We start from the raw sequence: 27,267 nt of genomic DNA on the forward strand, positions 1-27,267 counted from the left end.
TTTGCAACATATGGTTCTACCAGCCATTTGTCTCTCCTAATCTGCATAAACATAATACCCCCGTAGTCCATTCTTTGTGTCCATATAAAATGCTGGGGTCTCCAAAAATCATGAATACATTTAGTTTGATTATCATTGTCACTAACTTGGCTAACTCTGTTAACCACAGATATAATTATTCTGTTCTTTTCATGCTGCTGGGTTGGATTATAAACTGTCGTTATTCATGGGAGCCATTATTAACCTCACAAATCATAAATTGCCATGTATAGGATAGCATTTGTGAATCACTCTAGCAGAGTACTTTTTACAGTTCCTTATTAATGAACTGCTGTGATAAAGCCAGGCCTGATCTAACCATTTTACATCTTCAGTATTCACTCTTACTTGCTGTTGGATTCCAGGTATTTTTCAGATAATAACAGCTTGTCCAATTGTTGTCTTGTATGTCTCACACCTGCCCAGTGAATATTGTGATCCAGCCATTTCTGGCCAGAGAAAGTGTTTACACAGTTAGTCCAATAAATGGCTTCGGTCTGTAACTCCCCAGTCATACAAAACACACCTTGGTGACAGTACAAGTGTCTTAGAAGGTCTCCAACAGTGTCGTCCCATGCCACTTAACTGCAACCTGTGTGCTGTATGGGCAGCTCTGGGAGTTGTTCTGGATTTGGGAATTCTGCTTTGAGCAACTGGGCATCAAACAATTTGGTGGTAGATAAGCATCACATCTCCTGTCTCTCTTTGTGGATTTGGTCTCTGATCCACTCAGTTTTGATTCTTTTCTTGTTCCATTGCATCCTCCTCTTAAGGAGACAGTGAGGTCGGAATCTCCCTGGGCAGTTGTCCCTCTTTGAAGTCTGTTAAATCTTTGTTTACAGACTTTACACCATAAAACTAGCTCTTGAAGGTTGGTGTTTTTTTAAGAATTAGAAAGCTTATTTTTTTCCTCAATCTCAAAGGCGACAATACTTAATCCTCCATCACCTCCTAACCCAAACCCCCACTTCAATTTTTGAAAGTTGGAATATTTGCTGCAGGCAGGGGGGAAAAATAACACGTATTTCCAGTGGAGTATGAAGTTAGTTGGCCCTTCCTACTGCTTTTGTTAAAGATAAGTGGTTCTCTTTATAGAATGAAAAGAAAGTAATCAATGGCTTTTCTGGCTACTCATCCTACTGTCATCAGAAAAAAACCCTTCAACTGAGTTGTAACTAAAAAACCCAGATGTTTCAGGGACTTCTTTTTAAAAATTCTACGATGTACTGCTCTATTGTAACTGATTAAATTCAGTGTATGCTATGTTACAGTAACAACCCTCTACCTCACTATTATTATTGCTGACTACTGCTATTGTATTGAGCTTTGGACAATTAACTATGGAACCTTAGGAGGAAAGTGATATTTCCTTTGTGGAAGGGGAATATTTAAGAGGATTTAAAAAAAAAAATTAAGAGTAAACACTCCTACAAAACTTTATGGATGACAAAACATATTCAAGGTGAGAAAAAATGTTACTAGTACAGTTTTTCATGGACTCTGTATTAAACCAAAGGATTTGACATATATTATTCTTTTTGCCTTCATGAGACACAAACACAATGTATATGTACACATTTGAGAAATCAGTGGTATCAGAGTGATTTTAATTTTTTGGTCTTCCTAAGGAGATCTTGGCTACTGTATGAGGTATGGATCCACCTTAAAAATGATTATCTAAATGTTAGGTAACATTATTGGTCCTTTGTGCTGGAAAAGGGCAGGGAAAGAAAGCCAAAGAGTTTCCTGACATGGCCCCATCCTTGCTGATCATAGTCTGATATCAGCACCTTAGACAGAGGCAGTTTTTCAGTTCTAGGGACAGGGAAAAAGGGAGAGAAGTGAAAAGAAGTAGTATTGCTGTCCCCTTAATCAAAATTTTTTTCCTTAAATTAGTTTTGGCTATGTAAAGCCATCAATTTTCAGTTGTTTCACAAACAAGCAGGTTCTTTTTATTAGGTTTCAGTTTAGGTATGATGAATCAATCAAAATTTTCGAAGTTGTGACTGAAGGCAAATAAGAAGTCAATCAGGAGACAAGACTGAATGTCCTTCAGATTCCAGGAGCCACACATCCCTTGACTTTCCTGGACTCCCACTTCTGAGGTGTCTTCTGGGCGTATAGCTCCATCCCAAGGTGTCTTGCTGTTGTTGCCTTGTCTTGCTCCCGCCACAAGCCCTCTGGATTAACCAACTGCTTCTTCCCCTGGTGCAGTGCAGCTGCTCATTGCTTAGAAATGAGCACCAAAGTGAGATGTTAAGTAGCAGATGCTGATAGACTATTCTGGTTGCTACACCTGGAGATATATTATTTGTTTATTGACTTCTTTGTACAGCTTTACCTTTCTCCTGTGGCTTTTACCAGGGATGAAATAGATAATATTTTCTGGTAGGAGCACTTAAATATATTCTAGTAAAAATCCTTAATGAAATTCTTTCCCTGAATCATTCATGGTATTACCATATTGAGGACCTAGCAAGATTTTTTTACAGTATTTTATTAGAGAGAAAGGAGAACTGGTTCATTTTCCTTAAATGATTATCAGCACAAATGAGGTTTGGTTGGCTGAACTTTAAAGAGAGTAGAGTTCTATTGTAAAGAGCATTATGATTTAGTTAAAGACATTGATTTCAACCCACTGAAGTGGTATTTCATTATGTACTGTTAGAATTAAATACTCTGTAGTGGAAACTCCAGTTGTAAGCAAAACAACTAAGAATTGTTGTGGGCCACAGATATATTGATACAGGTAATGTGGTTTCTTCTCATTTGAAACTGATCTGTAAAAATGAGATCATTTCAAAGGAGCCCCAGCTGTTTCTGCACAGAGTAAGTTTTGCATGTTCATGTAAATTCTGACCTTTTTTTGAGGTTTGTGGCAGTGGACTTCATGGTGAGCTTATTAAATTGGATGATTATTGGATGTCCCTCAAAACCCACCTTCTCTGTTTTTGTTGGTTTTGCCTTTTTGTTTTTTTTTTTAAATAAGACAGTATCTTCCTGAAATGACAGCATTCACTGAGACACAAAGCATTGATTCTCAGTGAATGATGAGCAGCACTTATTAGGACTTTTGCTTTTTAAATGACTGAAAATATTTTTTTCCATTTTAATTTAAAGAAAAATCCATTTAAATTGAAATGACTAAGGGATTATTTGACCTGTTCTATATTTAGTATGTTTTTGTATTATTAATAGCCATCATTTTCTTTCTGAGATAGTTGATTAAATATACTCTGAACTTTGTTAAAATTTTTTTTTTAAACTATAAAATTGTATTATATCCAGTAGGAAATAGATATATAGGAATCACTTAAGTAAATTTGTCTCTTGAACTGTCAGGGCATTATACAAATAAAATAAAGCATTAGGATATTCCTGTCAAAATAACTATTTCCCTTACTACTTCAGTATGTGGAAAATTCAAAATATATGCTTAATGGGAGGTGAGTTGGAATTTAACCATCACAACATATATTCCTTTACTAAATGTAACTGATGTAATACACTCCTCTTACACACTCCAAGTTTTCCTTTTTAAGCTGGACATAGCAAGTGTGCAAGGAGAATTTACAATGAAAGTAATGTTTTTCAATAGAATCTCTTTTAAAGTTGTTATTTTAAAAGAAAATCAGATCAAATGATTTGAAGATGATCCTGATTTTATAATTGACAGTTAACTGAAAATATTAGCTGTTATAGAGTTGTTTTCTGTTGAAAACCAGGTTCGTAATACTACAGTAAGTATTTGGTAGCTTTAAAATGGTTGTCTTGCTGATGCTGCTTAATCCAGCCAATTGATCACATCATTTTGACAAGGACTGAGCAAAGGCTGAAGGGACTGTCTTTGTATGTCTGTTGTCAGGACTTGTGCTACCCAAGTCAATACATTTCAGTGGATATACTTTTTATTTCAAGGGAAAACAGTTTTCTAAGGTAGATCCATCCTAAACATCCACATTTTCCTTATTTTCAGAGCACAAGTTCAATGTGTATAGTGATCCAAACATTTTATTCTTTTTAATGAAATAAATCATGAATTTGACAAGACAGGTTTTGTGAGTGTCAGGTTCTCAGTAGATCTACAGTGCTTGTGACTTTTCAAAGCTATTGAAAATTCCTTCATTATTCTCAGATCTTAAGCTGCTGATAAAATAGTATCCATCGTGTAGTGTAGACCAGAGCTTATAGTTTACATCTGATAGGCCATTAGTATGGTAATTAGTAATTGGGACAAGAGTTGTTAGAGTTCAAATAGACATCTGGTTTAATCAATTTGTCATTAAGCTAGTGCAAGTATATAGGTAGCAATGGGAAAAGAAAATACCATTGTGAGAGCTCACAGCTCTCTTACAAGCTATCCACACATAGCTAAGTTTGAAATTGAAATAGTGCCTCTTTATCTTGCTTGATATGGATTGCTCAGTACTCAACTTTCACAAAATACCATGCCCTGTTTTTATTTTAAAATCTATTTTCAAAACCTTACAAATAAGTAAAACAAATGAAGCTACACTGTGATGAAAACCATGGTGATAGATATATCTATCAGCTTCAGCTTGTGATATTTATTCATTTTGTATGCTAACAAAGGGAAGAAAAGCAGGTTTTATACAGCAATAAGGAAAGGCTAGGTCAGGTGGATACTGCAGATACTACTTGTTAGAAATCTCCTGGTGATGGAAAGATAACTTTTCTTCTCCCCTTATGGTCTCTAATAGAAGTAATATGCATCTCCCTACTACTGCTTTCATCTTCTGTTGTCTCTTTCAGTCGATTGTATACCTTTACATATAGATGAAAATTTAGCTGCAATAGTTATATTTCTGGTTTTAAAGTTAGAACATTTTGTTTCACATTGTTGGCAGCTATTAGTTTTATATTGCTTCAGTAGTTGCTGAGAGTGTTAAAAGAATGCACATAAAAGATTAAAACTATGCATAGACAGAACTAAGAAATGTGTTTTGGTATTAAGGCATGGCAGTGAGAAATGTATTACTTCTCATTTCTTTTTCCATGAAGCTTCTGATAATTATATAGACTGAGCACATCAATTATACAGTGTTAAGTCCTGCTTAAAGAGCCCACAATTTGAGGGGCCTGCAAGTTACAACAGACTTGCATTCTGCTGCAGTTGTATGTGCAGACATCTAGAAGTCATGCAGGTTTTCTTATGTGTTGAGTCTTCTTTCCATTTCTTTTTTCCATCTCAACTCTATGTCTGCACTTGTTGCAGAAGAGCCCATGTTCTCACGCTTACCCTGTCTCAAGTACAGGCAGTGCCAGAAAAAAGTTGCCTAGAAAATCGTAGATATTTGAATCGTACTTTAACAATTAACATAAGGAAAAATAGGAGGCTATAAAATCTATATTGCTTGAAGACCTCAGCAACTATGTTGTGGCTGAAGTCCTGTTGTTTAGTTGATCACTGAAATCTAATGTGATTACCCATACTGTTATTCCTCCTTACTGCAGTTTTGTGTATTTAAGAGGGATATTTGTTACATTCTTGTTTAAAAATCTGGAGATAGACTATCTGGGATAATGGATTCTGCAGGCTGAACATATGTAAATATATATGCTTACATAAACATCCTTTTTTCTTCTTTACCTTCAATCTTAGCCTGCATTATCATGTGAAAGACATAAAATAATCAAAACTTGAAAAGACAGTAAGTTAAAATAAACGTTATTACTGAAAATAGTAGTATCTGTAGTATTTTACCTTTTATAATATAAACTCAAAACCTTTGAAACCAAAAGTAAATTCTGTCTCATATGCAAGGTATTTTCAGGGAATGGTAACTGATAAGGCAACAACAAGTAGCATAAGACCAATTCTATCTGTACTCACCAGATGAAAGATGATAATGTTTAAATATTAGAAATGTTTAAATATTAGAAATGGTCCCCTACTCTTTTCTTCTTTTGTACCGAATAATCACCATCAGAAAGTATAAAATATAAATTAAGCTGCGTAACCTTTGCCTGCTTTGAGCTCTCTATTTTTTTTTCTTGTGGATGTATTGAAAAGTAAGTGGTATTCTTTATCTAGCTTACTAGATAATGGGGCTGGGGAGCTTAATTACAAGGACATCAATCCAAGAACCCTGATGATATCCTAAACATCAGCAGTGAAGCCTGACTGCTTTATTAGATTATCACTTCAGAAGGATTGACAGATTTAGTTCTCCATCTCCATCTATTATTTTTATATTACAAGAAAAGAAATTTTTCAGCAATTTAAGAAAAGAACAAAGTACCAGAAGACACAGTAAATACTTAGCTAGGAAAACTGTTTTAAACAGTGTCAGGAGTCTGATTTAGAATCAAAGCAAACTTATAATGACATCTGAAAATTTGATCTGCCACAACACTTTTCTTTCAGTGTTGCAAAAGGGAGAGCAGTGAGAATGGCAAAACAACATAAGAAATCTGTCCGAAAGAGCTCGCTGTCTTGGAAGAAAAGACTTTGGGCTGCTCACAGAGAAGTGATAAGAATTAAAGGGTAAAGGAACAGTCAGATGTGCTGAAAGAGATTTAATAAATCAGATTTCATAAAGAAGGTTTAACTTAAAAAAAAATATTTGCCCTGGAAATGAGTTCTTACAAGATCTGTAGGGAGATAAGGGCAGCAATTACTTTCTAACAGATGCTGCAAAATGACTTTCTAATCCTGTTCTCCTTTAGGCCATTTTATCCTCTCTTACATGTAGTGTTGATTTAATCACAGATTTGGGCCCTGATTCAGATAAATATTTTAATACATGATAACACCTTGTTCCTTAAGTTTAAGAGGAAATATTTCCCTGATTTGGTGAGAACTGGGGAACATATGATTTACTTTTACTTTCCCCTGCTCTTGGGAGGCTGGTTGTTGATTGCTGTGTATGGAAGAGCAGCAAGAGTTTGACAAAACAAGTTCACAAAGTCCTTTCCGCTCCTGATACTTCGCTTCTCTTCATTCATTCATTTTCCTTCTCTTTATTTATTTTTTGTTGGTTTTTTGTACTTGGTAAAGATAAGGAGTTTTTTTGAGAAAAGGTCATGTTGAAGGTGACAAATTATGATTGTAAGAAGAAAAACACATAAATCAAGAAAAAAAATATAAATCAATCCTTCATGTTGAACAAAAAGATTGCCTCCTCTGTATTTATGAATAAAAGAAGAGGTAATAGCACATTTGAACAGATGAACAACTTCACTGCAGTTCAGTGCCAACCACGTATAAGTTAAATAACTCTAAGATTCAGAAGTGGGAATTATGTAAATGCAGTATTTGTGATAGATATGCGTTATTTTAATTTTTTTAAAAAAGAAAATGCTTTTATTGTTCAGTTGTACTTTAGGGTTTTTTTTCTCCTTTTTTTCTCGTGTATTTATGCCACCCTGATGTGTATAAAATCAAATGCATTTTCCAACCCTGCTTTTAGTGTAGAAAAAGGCTAAAACTTCATGACATTTTTGTTTTCTTAATGCTCTTGTCTTTTTGTCATTGACTTTCATGAAACCTTTCCTGTGCCATTACTTTATTGCTTTTGCTCTTGCGTTTTTGGAAAATAGTTAACTGTGTGATTTAATAAATCATTTCACATTTGCCCTTCAGAAGCTTTGGTTAGAGCTTTCCCTATCCTAAGTTTTTTAGAATTACTTTTTGTTTTTCATTGTCTAGTCAATGTTCTTAAGTATTTCTACATGGTTAAAGTTATGATAACATTACAGGTTGTTTTTAGACTTAGTCGTTATGCCACAGGATGTCGATGGCCTTAATTGAAGTATTTGAACCTGTGCATACTCTCTGCCTGTCCTCAGCCTTTGACACTTAATTTCTTCAACCCAAGAATCTCCTGATTCTTTTATTTGTTATGTTTGCATCAGATAAACTTTTCTGCAACAGATGTAATTTAAGTACTGACCTTAAAATAAATAATGATGAATATTCAGCAAACAGTAGTTCTTTCATTGGGAAAAAGAGAATGAAAGAAATTATGACTAATGTCACTTTGTTATAAACATGGTAGAAGTTAAAATTGAATTATTTTGGTTAAATGCAGACCTAGAAGCAAAAGGGAAGCATTGAGTAGTACAACCCAAATGTTATTCTGATACATCTTCTTCCTCCATAGTGGATATATTAAGCTATACTCCAGATATATCCAGATTTATGTTTCTAAATGGTATATTTTACCTGAAATTTTCTTCTGTTATGGCAGTGGGTTTTATGGTGCACATTTTGTTTTTAAAACAGAATATAGTTGTGAGATATTTCTGTCTTTGATATTTTGTCTTTTGAATGTGTGCTCATTTTTATTCCTAATATGAATATTAGGAATAAGCAAATCCAGGATTGCTTGTAAAACATTCTGCCATTCCAAAGTCACTCTTGAAGTAGAGCTTTGAAATCAGAGGGTCATTTCAGTTATATTTTGTTTAAAAATAAAATTTAGAAAGGAAACATAATATAATCATAGAGTGAATTATTTGGATTTTTTTTCCACTCTGATATTGCCAAAAGAGCATTCGCCTCAGAGTTCATCTCTCCACTGGGCTCTGAGTTGATTTCTCTCTCTTGTTTACATAAAATGTAAGAAGTACTTTGTTTGTCTGGCATGATGGACCATTTCAGTCACCAGAATTGTGTTTCAATTGACATTAAAATATTTTGCATTTCTAAATTATGGATAATGTTACAAATTATAGCGTTGATTCTGCATAAATTAGAAACCCAATCAGAAAACAAGTGAGAAAAAAGACCTTGGGAATGCAAAGACAACTGAGGATAGGGTTGTATTTTAAATATTCTTAAAATCATGTATATTACTGATAAATATTGTAACTGAATTTTTCCTCTTAAATACTAACTTTGATATTATCTCTCAGTTAAAAAAACATTTCACAATATTAAAACCATTGACTAAATTATTGGACTGAGGGGGTTTATTATTCTTTGACTTAAGCAAAATGACTTGGGACAGATTTTCATGCTGGCTAGCAGAACAAATTTAATTCAAACTGAGATGAAAGGCGGTTAATGTAATTGTAGCCTATTATCCTATGCAGGCTTGAGTTAAGAAGCAAACCAACAGACAGCCAGAAAATGATGGATAGAAAATAGAAACGCTCAAGGCTGGTGAAATAGAGACTTGTGAGGGGATTATGCCGTAACTGTTCCCACACAATCTCTGCATTGGTAATATCCCACCTCTATCGTATGTCTGGATTACTCAGAAGGATTTTTGTATGCCTCCTGGGTCCTCTTTATTTCTCTCTGACGTCAAAAAAAGGTCCGAGTTTAGTAAATTTCAGTACTTTGTAATCATGACTTTTTTTTTTTTGCCCTTAATCTACCCCCTTCATCAGTCCTAGGGATGCCGTAAAGCATTCTGTTTTCTCTTCCTTCTAAACACCTTTTTCTTTGTTATCACACAGAGTGATGGCAAAGTGGTTGGCCACATAAATAGTTAAAGTGTTTGATCCTAAGCTCTTCTTTGGGGCTCACTGCTAGCAAAAAGATATTATTTTTAGTAGGATATTTAGTTAAAAAGTAGTAAATAATAATCAGCTCTCAGGTTTTTCAACTGTAAGAGTGGCTGTTTTTTTTAGCCACATCCTTTGGATAGGATATTTCAGATGATCAGATGGCTTTTTTCAGGACTGCATTCTGACAGTTTACGTATTTCTTGTTATTCCATTTATTTTTTGGTTTCTTTTTAATATATATCAAATTTTGCACTGCAAGCTTTTAGAAATCAAAAATACTTGTCTTGGTCTCCTCAGAATATCTATAGAAAGGCACTGAATTTTACAGGAATGTTTCAATAGCTTTGTTGCCATTGGCATAGCCAAGGAAGCAGAGAAAGCACATTCTTTCCTGTAAAATAACTGATCATACCTAGTGCAATACATACATTTCAGGAAACTCTAGCAATATCTTGTGTGATGCTTACGAAATACAGGAGATCAATTGCTGCTCAGAAGTCCAGCTAAAGCGGCTGTCTCATAACCTCTTTGTAGAGGGATTGAGTCTTTGAGATATATGGGCTGGAATGATAAAATAGCTTTTAAAGGAGTCTAGGAGTTAGATTTCCCAGTCGTTCCCAGCTGGAATGCAAGAATTTTCTCATCCATTGCGAGTTCTATCACCAGAGCTCTTATAGTACCTAAATAACCTATTTTCTTTTTTCCTTCTGACATTGTTTAGGATGAGATTTTGTGCATTTGAAAAATACTTTATTCTGTGAACTGCCCTTTGGGAAGTCGTTGGGATTACTTAAAGGCTCTGTTCTGTGCTGTACTCACACAGGAGCAAGCACTGCTTTCCATGGCAGTACTCTGCAGCCTGCCTATCAAACCCAATATAAACATAGTTTGAACTGATCAAAACTGACAGAGCAAAACTCCTGTTATGAATTATTTTACAGTACCTTGCCGTGAGGATCTAGTGTCATTTTAGTCAACTTTCTTTACCTTTGTTCCAACCATTCCTTTTAAGTTTCTTTTTAAAGGGCAGATAACTTTTCAAAGAGGGTCGGCCAAGACTGGAAGTGTTGACAGATATAGTATTGTTGTTGCAACATAGTAATATTTATTTCCACTTATCTGGCACTTCATAAAGAAGTATCAGTATCATCTCTGCTCCAGGAAATTCATGAGATTATATGCTATAATGGACTGATGGAGATTTGGGCTCTTCACAGGAAAGGGGGCAGGGAAAAGTGGATGTTTGTATTTACTTTGATACTTTCTCCAGCCACCCAAACACTTTTCTGTGTTCTATTCTTAATAGATATTTCTGTATCTCTAGGATTGATATCTTTTTTAATAAAGTCAAATAAAAGATGGTGCACGTTAGATGAGGTCGATATCCTAGATATTACAAAGGACTTAAAAAGAGTCCAGACATGCTTGTAATGGAGCAGTGGTAGGCAATAAGGCATGAATTTTATAGAGTTCGCCATGCAGGGGTGGGGTAAAAAAAGTTCTTTCAGCCAGAAGGAGAACTACCAGAACAATATATTGGATAGATTTTATAGATATTGATATGATCTGATGGACAAAAATGTGGTATTAAAAGACCAGCAGGACAAGAAGGAAGCTAGGAATCTGGAAAGTGCCATGCCTCCATGTTTGGTTTCCTAATGATGCTCTCCTGGTTCCCTTGTGGTAATTTTTTGGAGGCTCACCATTAATTGTTGTTCAAGAAGGAAGTATGATTCTCTGACAATTTCTGTCAATGCCATAGGAAACAGGTATGGTTAGTAAATGTCCTCGACGTGCTATTTGAATATCTAGTCAGAAACTCTTAAGTCATCTAAGAATATTGAAAGTTACTTGAAAATGTCACATAAGAGCTAGAGTTTTTGCTTCCTAAAAGAATGATAGCTTGCGACTTGCAGTATATATTGTACTTAAACCTCTGTGATATTTATGCTTTGTGTTTGTATTATAACATGTCATTAGCACTTCAGAAGTTGTTGTTGCAGGTGGAGCAATAATTCAGATAACATGACTATTTTCTAAAATTCCTTAATACTGTATAGCTGATGTCCTAGAGGAAGCCATGACATTTTGATTTATTCATACCTTTGTCTTCATTTTGCATTTAGCATTCTTGAATGTCCACGTATAAACAGCATTTGGCCATTGCTAAGCTGCAATCTCCACTCCAAAATGTGCTTTGCTTCTGAATCGTCATTTTTGTCTTGGCTTAGTCAGAATTTCTCAATTTTTTTTAAACATTAATTGCCATATTTTGATAAATTGTAGCCTTAAATTACAAGACAATGATCAAAGTAACCATACATAATTTGAAGTAGAAAGAGAAGTAACTTGCCTGTCTTTGTACTATCTTCTGAAAATTATAGTGTCTGTATGGCATCCTCAAATACATATTTTTGAAATTGCCTTTTCCTTAAATTGCCTCAAAATTATAGCCTTATATAAATAGCGATTTTGTTAAAAAAACACCAATGCATCAAAAACAAAAAAACCCCACCCCAGAATCTTGAGAACAAAGTAAAATGAGTGCAATGAACATCAAAGGTAAACAGATGAGAACTCTATAGCACTCTATAATGCTATAGCACTGAACTTTCTCCATCAAGATTGTAACTGAGTAGTTCTTTGCAATAATTGCCCTCAGAAACTCACCATAGATTAAATTCAACAATAATAAAATAGTCATATTAAAATGCACATTTTTTAAAAACAAGATATAAACTGTTTAATAGTTAAACATACTTTCTACAAATAGACTTAGTGGTAAAATTTTACAATTCAGTAATGACTAACGAAAGTGCAGTAAACCACTTGGGACTTAGTGTGTGTATATATATATTTTTTTATCCGGTCTACTTGATGAAACCATTTACAATACATTTACTCTGACTGTCAGGCCTGTTAAAATATTTAATGTTGCTGAAGTGCTACCTCTCCTGCTCTTTTTGAGAAATGGTTTCTAAATAACAATATTCAAACATCCTTGGAAACTGCCAGAACATCAAGAGCAGTGAATTGCTGATCACAGAATCGCAGAAACTGTCAGGTTGGAAGGGCCCACATTGGGTCACCTGTCCAACCTCCTCAAGGCAGGGTCATCACAGAGCACATGGCACATGATTGCATCCAGGCTGTTCTGGAATATCTCCAGTGAGGAAGACTCCACAGCCTCTCTGGGCAGTCTGTTCCAGTGCACAGTGACTCGCATATATTTATTTTGGATGGTCTTTAAGGTCTCTTCCAACCCAAACCATTCTGTGATTCTCTGAATACTCTATTGTTGATATTAAGTTAACATTTAACACGTTTCAGCAATATATACCTTTTAAAAGAATGAAATATATAAATTTTGTGAAGTGACTTTTGCAGAGTAAAAACTTAGGAGGAGCTGCATTTCAGTTTAAGCATTGATAAGTTTTCATAAACTGTGGATGGTTAATTTTCTCTTTCTTCTATCTAATTTTTCTTTCTAAAGGGAAAGAAATAGTTGAGAAAACTATGCTAATATTTCTTGGAGATGTGATTCTGTTCAGTTTAAACATAGCCTCTTATTTTGAGCTATGGGATATTCTAACATTTACTTTCTAAGGGCTGGAGTAACGTCTGAAATGTCTGATATAGGTCAAAATGTGAGAGAAGAAATGTGTGTATTTCTCCTCCCTGACTTTGAAAGAACAGTGACTGATAGGAGGGAAGTCTGCTTTTCCGAGTTCACCTTTTTACATATATAAAAGTTTTTACATCATTGCCAAAAATATGGTCATTTGTAGAGAAAGGAGAGTGCCAGAGGTAAAGGGTAAGGCCATGGATATGAGGTTTTTCTTGTTCAGAGTAAGTGGCATCAAATCATTCATATGTGAAATCCATTGATTCACGTGTCTGATTCATGAAGATTAACAAAGATAACTTTTTGTCCAGCCAGTTCCAAATGATGGCTATAGGTTACTTAATTCTCGTATAGAAGAGATGCAAATAGAATCTAGAGTTTATTAGAAAACTTAACTTTTTTCTCTTAATTATATAATTATGTGATAAGTGACATCTGTTTGAATGCTTATTTTCTCCTGCATTGCAATGGATATTGTTATTTGAAATATCATTCATTCAAAGAGTATATAAGAACTCCATAATAGTAATTATTCTGGATCTTTCAGGGAAGAAGGATTTGCAAAGCATGGAGGGGTCTGGAAATTGAAATCTTGCTTATGAAGGATATTTTACTTTTCTTTTGATGAGATCAGCCTAGATCTAAAAAAAAAAAAAAAAAAAAAAGACATTGCTGGCCTAGGCCTTTTTCATGAATTATATAAGGAGGAGACTAATTAATCTGCAGGAAAAACATTGTCTCAAGACATAGTTATATGCACTTACAAGAAAAAACAAGTAAATCATTTCCCCACATTATTGAAAAGTCCTAACTGGAAACATAAATCCTAGTACCTTTTACCCATTTAGGTTATCATTATCTTAAAAGGTAGGCTGATAATTCTTTATATCTGAAGTTACTCATGACTGGAAGGATCTTGGCAGTGTGAGAAGTGGAAATGTCCAATTTTTACATTAGAACCAAAGATACGTTATTGTAACTCAAAAAACCTGAGAGATCTCTGACTGACTGACATGACAGTGGATAGCATTGGGACAATATAGTACATAGTACAATGTCAATGCAGTTAAGAAGTAGACCCTTAACTATTAGAGGGATATATTTGCATTCACAGATTATTAGTTCGTGTATTTCATGTATTTCACTTCAGCAAAATAAATATTATATCACAGGATAAAAATCCAATAATAATTAGCAATTAAACCTATTCTCTGCAAAACACAAATCAGTCATTAACATTGCTGATATTAAATATGGCATCTGAGTTCAATTATTGCATCTGAATCTTAGCACTTCTGTGGAAGAATGATGCTGCTTCTGAATCTTTTAAACATTCTTGAACTCGCAGTATATGGCACAGGCTGATGTAGCTTAACTGCTGGTTGTGAGGTCACTAACTTTTATTGCTGTTGACCATGTCTGTTGTTGAGGGTTAGATGATGTGGTTGTTCCTTGGTAATTCTGTGTAAAAGGTATTGAAGCCAAGCAGGCCTAAGGCAAGACCTGAGTCTTGACCACACATAAGTGTGAATCAGGGCATCAGGTATCGGTCACTCCTTGTTCTGGACTAGTTACCAACCTGGGTTATTGCTTTCATCCATGAGTAACCACTCTTGAGCTGAAAATCTGCAGTTTCTGTGGGATCACTTCCAAAATGTTATGAATTACAGCCAGTTATTAACTGTAGTTAAGCATATACCTCAGCTTATTTTCTCATTGCTGGAAAGGTACTTTGAGAATAGGAAGTCTTGCATGATTTTCAAGAAGGGGTAATCAAGAAGCAGCGTAAATACCCATACTGAGCTCAGTGTTACTACATTATTATTAATAAAGGTGCTTTAGGTATCTCATAAGTATCTGCAAAAGCTGCAGTCACATCACCATGGGCATACTTTAATGCTCAGGATGCAGTAATATATAGTGGTATGCAGTAATTCTTCATAGTCCTTTTATGATGTCACAGGCATGTGACAGAGAAGTCTTAGGTTTAGCCTTACAAACACTGTTTGAGCCTCAGATGCAAGGTGCCTCAAATAACCAAATTTTATATATTTGATAGTATTCCACTATTCAACCCCACTCCCCTATAACATCATACCACTGCAGTTCTAGGAAAGTATAAGTACTTTCAATAAAGTATAAATAAACCAGAAGCCTGTTGTGCAAGATCAGTAGTTGGGCCAAGGAGATCAGAGGCAGAAATCAGTGATGGAGAACAGCAGCAGCAAGACCACTGGTTAGATTGGGAACAGCCTGAGAAGTTAAGGCTGGGACAGAGTTTAGCAGTAGTCCTAGAAGATATTCTTACTCATCTAAAAGCTGGGACAACTTACCAGTCAGGGACCAGGGATCCTCTGCTAAAGCAGTCCATTGGTCTGAATTTATCAGGAACCTCTTGTAGATAAAACGCTGAGAACCTGGGCAAAAATCCCAGGCCTGTTTATGACCACCTATAGATCAGAGAGGTGACAGCTCTTCTCCAGACACTATGAAAGTGGTCTGTTAATTTGCAAGGACAAAATATGAGGTAAGGGTCATAAATATCTGTATTATCTAATATACTATACCTTTGTATAGTTGACAAACCGTAGTATGGGCCAGAACAAGAGAAAACTGTCTCATCAGGGAACCAGTTGAATAAAATAATATTGCCTGTTAGAGTGGTCTGACATATGTCTTTGCCTTCCCTGAGAGTTTGGCATTAAAAACAAACTCAGTTAGAGGAAAGTCCATCTGTATTTAGGTTACTTTTCCCCTGTTCCTCTATTTTTGCTTCACTTTTAATTGAATGGATTTACCAATTAGTGATGGCAGCAGAAATGCAGAAAGTCCTGCCTTCGCTGTCAAAGGTTAGATGAATTGTTATAAGAAGGTTTTCACATGTTCAAATCACTCATCTAGAAAGCCATGGATCCAGGCTGGTGTTATACTGACTGTTTTCTTTAGGTGAGAAGCCTGAAGGTATACCCTTCCTTCAGGGACATACCAGTAAGCACAATAAAATTAAACATATGTATGTTCCCCTGCTGCCAGTTCCTTAGCTTTCTTAAGTTTGCAAGATACAGATACAGTGCACAAGATGATACACATTGCTAAGCTTCAACAGAAGTTTATTTGTAAACTCTATCTTACAAAGGAGCGTTTCATTCACTAAAAAAATCCAAATCTGGAAATCTTACTGTAAACATGTACTCATTTACATACATTTATTGTATTGAAAGAGAAAGCAAGAAATTATCACTCACTTGGTTGTAGACATGAGAAAAATTATTTTTTAATGCATTTGTCAATAACTTTTATTTTGAACTTCCAGAAAACGTGGGGAGAAAAAAAGAGAGTGGAAGAAAATGGTTCAGTTTTGAAAGGATAATTGAGAGAGAGTTTGGGGAATAAGTGTTAATAGCAGGCCATCCAAAGGTCAGTGAGCCTGATGAATTGAATACTTTTATATTGGAACAAACCATAGGACTTGGACGCAACCTAGTCAGAGCCTTCCTCCATTTGTCCTTGTAAATGGGAGCTGTGTCTTTGGAGTCATGCCAGAGTGGAACTGCTCATTCATTATTACCACTTAAGGCAAATGGTCATAGCCCTGTGGCACATAAAATAATGAGTGTAGCTCCCATTTCTCAGATATGATGCATGTATTATGCTTCACATATGGTCAAATGTGTGCTGGTTTTAGGAGAAGGTACAAAAATTACTACAATGTGTAAAGCTCTTAAGGAAGCAATTCAGCGAATAGGAAATTTTGTAATTGGAACCATAATCAGTGACTAATGCAGAGCAATAGGCATGTTAATAAAATAGGATAGGATTAAAAGACAAAACTAAATTTAATCAGAACCCAGCATACCTGCTCATGTGAATAATTTCAGATATATTCTTAATCCTATTAGTTTCATCTTTTCCCTCCACTGAAAACTGAGTGTTTAAATAGTATCTTCCATTTGAATTGAAACAGGCTTCCCTAACTAGTAAGAACTTCACCTCATGTTATTCCTGATATACATTATGAAAGTGTTCTGCATGAAAGGTCTGGCAACAAATGGCATAATAACCAGCTGTTTTAATAAGATGGCATAAAAAGAATAACGATAGCAGGTGAATTTTATGCTGCTTCAGTTACTGTGTGCATGCAACACTGGATGGACCCAGCATGGATTTTCCACCAGTGTGCTGCACAGATTCTGTCCAGAGAGAGGGGCCTCCTCCCTCCCATATCATGATGCCTTTTCTCTTGGGTGCAAACACAGCCATGTATCTTTTCCTGACAAGCTGGAAGGTTCTCTTGGATAACACCAGCACACAGCACAGGCTGGCATCGGGCCTTCCAGGACCAGTAGGTCAGACATGCCTTACCCAAGATCACCACCTCCTTGAGTACTGTTACTGCCATGAGGCTCCCAAGACAGAGAATATAATATATATATGATAATATATCAAAATAATTTGCTGTGGTTTAATTCACTGTTCTTTTTTATTATGTATATTTTATCATTTCATCATACATTATGCTGAAACAACTGAAATGCCTGGCTCTAAAATTACATTGCCATTTTATTTTCAAGATATTTGAAGGTCACTTCTATAATTGTCGGGGAATTAGTAATTACTTGGATTTGAATGAATACTTATGAATACTTGTACATTACTAAATATTTTGTACCTAGTAATTCTTGTATTAACCATTCTTTTGTGTGTTCTTGTAAATTGTGAAACCTGTGATGCATTAGATGGAATTTACAGATATTTTTATTTTATGTATTCATGCTTGGGATTTTTTGCTGTGATATAAAAAGAAATAAAAATACCAAAAAGATATATGTGATTTGGGAAATCCCTGGGTTCTGGTAATTATTGATCCACAGCAGGTGGTTTCATCTGATTAGAAGTGCAGCTGAATGGAGAAGGGAAGCTATATGGAAACAGGTGTCTTTTTTTCATAAAGATTTTCAAGATTTAAAAAAAAAAAAAAAGTCATTTAGTCCCTGGGTCAAATCACCACAGGTGAGTGGTGTAGCTGGCCAAGAGTTCTTGGTGGAATTTATTTAGTTTCTCCCTATGGAAAGTTGTGCAGCTTATTGTTACTGAGAGTTGGATATTGCTCTTCCATAGATCAGTGCCGTTAGCACTGAGCAGTAGGGTAAGTTTCTTGCCTTCATCCTCAGGTGTAAAACCCAAACATATTCTGAATTCTGCCTGCATTTAACGTTCTACTTTGCCTCTGAAACAATTCAGAAAAAAAATATTCCTCCTACATTCCTCTCTATCATGTTGTTGTAATTTACTATGTAATATAGTGTCTCATTTATGTGACAATCTTACATATAAGAAAAGGAAATTCTTTTAAGCTCTTCATTCGAAAATGGTCCTTTTCCCTTAGCTGTCTTTCAGAATTCCAAACCTTAAAGACACTTTCAGACATTAAACTATTTTTAGAAACCTAATCCATTTGAGTAGCAAGCTGTTCTCTGAAGAATTTTGTTAGTGTTTTGTGATGTTTAGAAAAAAAACTATGTCAAGAAGACCAATATTATTACTTGAGATGATATTCTCCTTTCCAAGTACATGCAAGAGACTTCCTTTGGAATCAGACCCTCTTCTAAATTCTGTGGAAAGGATTGTAGGGCTGGAGTGTCTTTATGAACAAGACCATAAGTTTTGTGCTGCAGTTACACTTGAAGCACAGGATTGTTTCTATTGCTTGGTGATTTATTATTAAAATAATTATATTCAAAAAGTGTTATATTTCTTTATAATTGACCCTGCAAAGAATTCTCATGCTCGTGTGAGATCAGGAGTGGGCAAGGTCAGAGTCTAGAACATCTGTTTTTCCACTTTTCCATTTTAGTGCTACTGTTGATTATTTTCTTTATGGCATTGTAACAAAGGGTCAGGGAGATTATGTGCTTATTAATAAAAATCAGCACGTTAAGAATCACCAGTTGGAAGCTATTGAGGAGACCAGCAGAAATGCAAACATTACCGTACAGTCTGCAACTTGTTAAATTATATGACATCCAATTTGGAAGGTATTTTTAATATTACTCACAAATAAAATAACATAAAAAACCCCTTGCAAATTAAGTTTCTTAGAATAAAGTAATGAAAAGGTAGTCCAAGATATTAAATGATTCAGATTTCCTCTGGGAAAATATTTATATGAAATTTAATAGGCAGGGATTAGCTTTCTCTTTGTTTAATGAATCATTCTGTATATTTAATAGAAAACTATAATCTTGCTGGAGACTTCTGTGAAATAGCCAAGAAAACCAAAAGCAGGTTAATCATTTTCTATTGAGATACTTGGTGTTTTTAGAGTAATATTATATAACTGAATTTGACCACTCTGAATTTGTGTAGGATATTTCATCTCTCTGAAAAGATCTATATATCTTATCAATAAGAAAGCTATTTCTTCAGCTTTTATTATGTGTACATCTTGTCAGCAGCATCAGTGTATTCAATTTAAATTTCACCTGATGCCCTGGGTGGTTGATGAAGGGGAGCAATTGTTTCTGAAGTTCATCGAGATGAGTAGCTGAGACACTGCTGTACTTGTGTGCCATAGTCCTGGCTACAATTCCTGGCCCCAGAGCCCGGTTCCATGGTCTAGTTGCAGCTGCGTAATTTAGGAGCAGCCTCTCTAGAAAAGACAGCATAGCTCTGGATCCCCCTTAGGTCCTCTGTGATGCTGTGGAAATATATTAAATATTTTATGCTATGGGGATACTTTGGGTTGGTTTGTTGTTGTTGTTTTTTCTCTGTTATTATGGTGTTATTTTTGTTTTTGTTTGAAGAGTTAGTAGTGTATGTTGGAGGGGGTCATATTTGGGAACACTTTCTGCAAGTCAGTGATCCTTCTGGTGGATGCTCAGCTGTTATCTTGGGGAGGGCCAGATCAAAACCAGATGAGGGAGGAAACTATCACTGAGGTTACAGGGATAAAGAGATTCAGTGCTTGGATCCAGCTGCCTGGCTCTCCTTTGTTCATACATGCCTGTGCTAAGTCCTACCATAGGCGCTGACTTAAGGCATATGACTGCAGTTCCTTACTCAAGAGCCTGGTCACTCTGGTGTCTCCAGGAAGTAGCACATCCTAATTAACAACTATATAAAATAATTTCTATTTGCATGTATTTGTGCTACTAGTAATGAAACCCATGCTATTTGAATAAATATTTTAGGTACGTTTTTATTAAAGTTATACAATGTTTAATGGGAACATTTGGTTTTGTCTTTTTTTTCCCCCTGCAGCTGTGACTCTGAAAATAGGTATCTTGGAAATCCACTTAGGGGAACATGCTACTGTGAGTACTTGTATTTTTAATGTTACATACTAAAATGTTGGTTACAAATTGTGTGATAATTTTATTTCGTTGGAAGACCAAAATATTTTTCTTGAGATATTCTGAAGTTGAGCAGATTGATATTTTGACTGGAAAATAAAATGCCCAATTGGGCTTCTCTTACTTTGTCCACAGGAATACAAACTGAAGTCTTCTAAAAGTTGATTCCTTACAGCTGGTTTACAGGGACTGACCAAGGCATGGGGTTATTCTCTGTATCTCAGCATATGTGAATGAAAGGAATAGAAATTGTGTCCTTGATTAAAAGACAGAATCTGTGGTAGGAAAATGCAAATAGGCTAAACAGCACTATTCCCTGGGGACATTATGAATGGTTTAGCCAGTCTGCCTCCCAGGGACAGGATACACAGCTGCTCTCCACAGTATCATAAAATGATACTGGGTGTTGTCTCCATGTTCTTAATGTTGTGGAAAAGGTGCCTCTGGCACATTTACTTTAAAGCATTACAGTTTTGATAGTCATAGGGAAAGACCTGAAGGGATAAGAGTGGTTATTACCCATGTGCAGAAATCCCTTAGTGAGCTGTGCCAATTTTGCTGTGCCAATATCAATGTTAAATAGTAATTTTAATCATCATAAAAACAGATGGGATGTTGGAGAACACTATTTTACCTTTTGTGACTTTTGCACATCCCATCTTAATGTCAGAAAATTGGATCCATTTGTCTATTGTTTCTGACATCATTCCTACTTCAAACTTGAATTTATACATAAAGACATATCACTGAACATATTTATAACATCTGTTCTGATTTTTGGCCTTGCTTTTTAACATTTCTTTTTAGAACATGCACAAAAGCTTTACTTTAGAATATCTCTAAGGCATCATTTACCTAATAAAGTAATGTTTCTTGTCTTAACTAATCTATCTTTCTCACCCTAAATGCTTTGCATCTGCAAGGTACATTTTACAGAATAAAATAGACACATACTATCTTATGGATGCTGACGTATCTCTAGGCCTAAAACATTTATTCCTCTTGCCAGCTATTAAAGAAATTTGGTGTGGGTTGTTTTGATTTTTTTTTTTCTCTCAGACAAGTTAAATTCAAATGTAATACTTTAAACTAGAACATGAATTTTAAATGTTGTAGACTAAGTTGAAAATTCTCCCTGGAGCTGTGTCCTAAAGATACTGTTGATCAATAAAATCGGTTCCGTTTGTTGTTTTTTTTTTTTCTTTTGATAAGAAATGCTTTTTATTTCAAAACAGAAATTTCAGTATTTAGAAGAATAAATTTTTGTATTTATATAATATTTTTTCTATGTTTAAAGCAATATAATGTGTACATGAGAAGTTTGTGCTCTGATGATACTGCTGTTTTGGATATGTGTGTCAATGTTTATTTGTCCTTTAAAAATAAATGTTATTAAATTTAAGAGATGGAAAAGAAATGACAGTAATGAGATTTGTAGACCTGAGGCACCTCAATGAAAAACTGTATTTTTTTTGCTATCATGTTTCAGGCTGGGTCTATAAATCATGTTGGAGACAAATTGTACTATATTCAAGATGCCCTTTCACCTTTAACTCACTGCTAGTATTTGTCTTCTGTCAGATTTCAAAATATTTTAAAGATCTTGTTGTTTTGAAATGATAAATTTTCATTTAATATTTTCAACCACTTAAGTACCACATATAAACAGTTTTCAGAGTTATTTTATCTGGAGGTAATAGGGAGCATGTGCTAATTAAAAATAATGGAATTCTAGGTTTCTTATATTTAGTGAATGGTGCATCATAGTAGGAAATAATCTTTTAATTTATGGATAACTGACTGACCTAAGATCTCAATGACAATTGCTTATCAGCACAGTCCATTACCTGCTAAATCATATATTAAAAAAATATTTACATCATAAAGAGATGCTCCAATTTCTTATCTATATAAGTATTTTAAAATATGACATTACAATGTTTCAGTTTTGTACAAGACAGATGTTTGGATGATATTTTTTCTGTGCTTATTTCACTACTTATTAGAAACTTTTTCTTTAGACACTTATATTGTTTCTTCACTTCTTGAAGTGAATAATATTCTTATTTTTTACAAGACAGGAATAGTTGTTGCTCAAAAGGAAGGAAAATACTGGGGAAAAATAAATTGTATATACTTATGAGCAGCATAAGATTATGAGAAATAAAAATTCTAGGCACTTATGTTTCTACTACTTAGAATCAAAATCAGTGAATTTGATTAGGAATTCAGATAGTGATACTGATTCCAAAATAGGAATACAGATAGTGATTTGCTCTGTGATTAGGGTCTTCTGCAGGAAAGTTTTTAGTCCCATGCTTGAGTTTAGCCATTTTCAAGATGACCAGTTTTAAGCATTTAAATTTTCTTTTTTTTTCACTTATGTAAATACTGCCCCAAATTGGAATGGCCTTCTAAGCAAAACCTTAGAATTCCTTACAATCCTGAGTGTATGGATAATTTCTGTGTGATATTGGATGACCTTGATTTCTCTTTAACAGCAGAATGTGGATTGAGTGATGCTTGTCTTAGAGGAACTTGATGCAACTTGTGATACTGTGAATATCCACTGCCCTAGAAGAGTTCAGCTGTTTTCGTATCTTCCATCTCTGCCCAGCTTACCTAGTCCTCTCCTCCCTCTTGCCTGTCAGTGCCATCCTCAAGCCTAGGAAGTGGGAACAGACAGGTGTTGGTGTAGGTATTGGTATTGACATCACTGGACTATTTAACATAGTAGATAAAAATACAGTTCACCAGTGGGGGAGCACAGATTGTTTTAGTTTCTTCCTTACTTGTTTCCTTTCATAGTGATGTAGAAGAGTAAGCAGAATATTTGTGCTGTACAGGGATCGTGTTGTGATCAAAGAAGTGATCTGAACACGAACAAAAACACAGGAAAATTACAGATGGGTCTAGCATGGTCAGAAAGAATGAGATTTATGTAGGAGGGAACACGCTGAAACATTGCAGGGACTTAACCTACCATGCCAAAAGGATCTACAGAGAGAGCAGCAACACCATCAAATCCTAGAGATAAGAGGAACAGTTCGATAAACATCAGATTTAATTCTCATATAGCATTTCAAAACATGGCAGCACTGTACATGAATCGTTCTTCAACTTTAAATTATCAAAACCTAATAGAAATAGGGTAGGAAATGCATCAGAGGCAGGGCTTGCAGTAGTGTATTATCCAGATTGTGTGAAAATCGTCATTCATGGCTTCTGTAAAATTGTTTTTATTTCATTCTTCATGACTTCACTGTATTACTGAAAATGCACAACAGAGAGAACAAACTTCTCTGAGAGTAAGAGAATGAGCCTCGTAGATACAAAAATTAGAAAAATACTGCATGTATAAGAATATGTGAGCAGCTGCATGATGATCTATAGATTCTAGTACCCTGTTGTCAGAGGTGGCTGAACATGAATGCCAGGGGAAGAGTATAGCAAATGGACAAACACAGTAATTCTCTCTTCACATCCAACAATTTGCAGCTCAGGAACTTTGTGAGAGGAAGGACTTCTTGAGCTAAAAGTGTTCAGTGTGCCATTGTTTAGGAATATCAGAGGAAATCTTACGAAAGCTTTCTTATACATAATAAAAAGAATATGAATGCAAAAGAAAGCTTCGTGATTTAAGAAGCTACGGGTTTTTTTGTCCATATAAATATTCTTGTAGATAGAGTATGTCTGCTTCTGGAGTGTGCCTCTCTGTATTTCTGGTAGGGAGGCTCTGTATCCGTAGGCCTTTCTGTTGGAAGCCAATCTTGCTGTGAATGATCGGAAGCTGATTCATTCCATATAAATGAATTCTGAGTGGAGGCCAGAGATGGTTGTGCAGCTGACTTATGCATGTACACAGACCATAAATATACCATTTTGTTGTGATGCATTTGTATTTGCTGTTGTTATTGTTCTTTGGTATCTCAGACACTGTGATGTATGACAGCGACACTGAGATAGCAAAGTGTGCATCCAAATGGCCGGATTAGTTCCTCTCACGTCAGCATTGGAAATACATTGCTGTCGAAATCAGAGCTCCTGGGTGCAAGGGAACATGCAGCAAAAACAGATGGTTTTAGACAGATTGGGAGGAATCACTGGGACAAATGCCACTTCTTGTGATTTTGACTTGGTTTGTATAGCGACACAAAGCTTTAAATCATAAATGGAGATATAGTTAAACCGATGTTCTAGAGAAAATGAGAGTTTAAATTTACAATTCATGATTTCTTGCTATACAGAGGTTGAATTATAAGCTTGCTAACAGTCACTTATTTTGAAAGGATATGATACTTCCCACAACAAACTTCTCTTAGATAGTTGTATTTCTAGGGTCAAAAGCTTTCCAAAATGTCTGGTTTGTGTACATTGTTTTGAGCGTCACCATTCCAACGCTACATATCAAACAAGAAGTACAACTGATTCTAATACTGCTGCATGCAGAACCGTAAAAGCTTACGACAAATCAGTCCTATGAGTGTTAATTGTGTTGTTTGCCTGCATAGATAGAATTTCCATATGAGCTGAGCACTCAAGATTTGCCCATTCTACTAAGAAAATTCCTAGCTAACGCAATGAAGTTTAAAAAATGCACATGGATTTACATAACTTAGTTTCTTATTCCCTTTTATCCTTAAAAAATGTTTAGAAGCATTTTTTTGCTTATTTCTGAGTACCACCATTAACAGTGAAGAGAGGAAACAAAGAGCTTCTCCATTTGGTCCTGCAGACTGGTTTTTCTTTTAAAATAGGCAGCAGTAGTGAGTTACAGGGCAGCACATTTTTAGAGCTTTCAGGCATTCGAGAAGATTTTCTCAGCAATCCACAGACAGAACGTTTTCAGAACGCAATAAAATTGCAATAAATTAAGAATTTTAATTAATCTAGTGCTCATCTTTGGGCTGGATGGACAGCATTGTGGGACTGGGACTAGCTGTGAACTCAAGGAGAAATCAGGTGCCACTTGTCTTTTGCATTCAGAAGTGCATTATGTATCCAGGGTAACACTATAAAGTTTTCCATGCTGCAGTGCAAGCCCAACCCACTCTTAGGGATTAGAGCCTGACCTTTGAGAAGGATTTGAGAATCCAGAAATTAATAGAGGTCAGGAGGGATGGGTCATTTGAGAAGAGATTTAAAACAGGCAGGGACTGAATGATTTGTAGCTTTTTATAGAGTTAAAACCTATTTATTGATCATATGCCTCTGATGCAGATATTTGCTGGATTTACAGGCTTTAAAAAAGAGGAGTCTGAATATCTGTACCTAAAAAGGCTGGAAGAATGTACAAATTTTATTGTAATTGTTTTCTTAGGTTCAAGATGTTTCCTTCCACAACTCTTTCTAATTTTTCTCTTAACTCAGTGTTTTATGAAATGTCATTTGTGGATGGCTTCACACAATGATTCATCAGCCACTCTTTCAAATGTTCTTCTGGGATGAAGCAAGCAAAGGAGGAAGATGGAAGGTCTATCTGGAGAAGCTTTAAGGGTCGGGTGTACCACAGCACACAGGCACCACTGAGCTTTTCTAGTCAATCTCATGGACACACAGGGAGGAAATAGAAAGCCAGAGAACACATTTCTAAGCTTAGTTTATATATAAAACTGTCCAACATAATTACTAGTGGGAAAAAATATTCATAGGGTTTTTTTTTTCAAATTTTCATTGGATAAATTTTAGTAGCTGCTCTTCTTCTACTTTAAGGAAACCACAGGAAAAATATGTGATCTACTAAATATTTTGCAACAACTTTTTGAGATTGACCCGAATAATTGGTTTATGGCTTTACCATGCCATTCTAAACACTGAGCCATAAAATCATATTGCTATCCTGTCTGTATTTATACCAAGGAAAAAAGCAATGGCATTATGAGCTACAAAGAAATTCCCTCAGTATGTCAGCAACTCACAAAGATTAAGAATGATACTTTCATGTGCAAAATTGGTGAAGAAGTATGAAATGTACATTCAGTAAAAACTCTCAAGATAATATCTGGTATCTGTGCAGGAAGCTGGGGACAAAGAAGGAAATTTTGCTTCTGGCTGAAGAGCCTCATAAGGATTCTAGTCCAGTCCTGAAGCTGTGTTAGCCCCACTACTGCTGACACACCAGGATTTCAAAAAGGGAAAAGCAAAGGAAACTGCTAGTCCTTATTTATAGTCCTTACCATTTCTTAAAGTAAATTTGTATTGTAATTGAAAACTTTTAAATTATATTGTTAGGCAATGTATGTGGTGCCTGAAAAAAACCCCCACCAAACACTGGTTTCTCTTCTATCTGCTTTATTTAAAATTTATCTTCCTTGCTAAAAATTAAGAAAAGAAGTCTAGTTACTTTTTGATATCTGGGCTTTGGACTAAAAGCTGTGTTACTCCTATAGAGATGTTATTATTTTTTTATCTTTCTGGCCATTTTTTTTTCAGTAGAAGTAACGAAAAGATGATTTGATAGAGGACAGATCATTAAATGATAATTTATGAAAACTTCTAGTGACTTTTTAGAAATATCATCTCAATACTTTCTCAGAGCAAAAGGATCAGATTATGCAGACTTATTTATGTTGTCAAAATACAGTTTAGGCTTAATCTGACCTACTGACATGATCTGATAGTTCATCTCATCAGTTTTCCTTATTATTAGAACTTTTTTTTTCTTTCTTGGGCTTGTTCATAGTCAAAGTTTTAATATAATCCAATTTTTAGTAGTACTTGTGTTACGAATGTTATAATTTAATTAAAAAGGAGAATCAAAACTATTAAAAG

General features: G+C 35.1%; 1 protein-coding gene across 9 annotated transcripts in view; it reads left to right on the plus strand.

Moving 5' to 3' along the window:
• Positions 1 to 27,267, plus strand: part of ATRNL1 (attractin like 1) — a 466,156-nt gene that overhangs the window by 144,918 nt on the left and 293,971 nt on the right. For all 9 annotated transcript variants that reach the window (XM_064663416.1, XM_064663423.1, XM_064663418.1 and 6 more), the window contains exon 21: positions 20,405 to 20,457. In XM_064663416.1, the coding sequence (XP_064519486.1) occupies positions 20,405 to 20,457 (53 nt within the window). The remainder of the gene's footprint in view (positions 1 to 20,404; positions 20,458 to 27,267) is intronic.

This window comes from Pseudopipra pipra, chromosome 8 (assembly GCF_036250125.1).
Source record: "Pseudopipra pipra isolate bDixPip1 chromosome 8, bDixPip1.hap1, whole genome shotgun sequence".
Classification (NCBI taxonomy): Eukaryota; Metazoa; Chordata; class Aves; order Passeriformes; family Pipridae; genus Pseudopipra; species Pseudopipra pipra.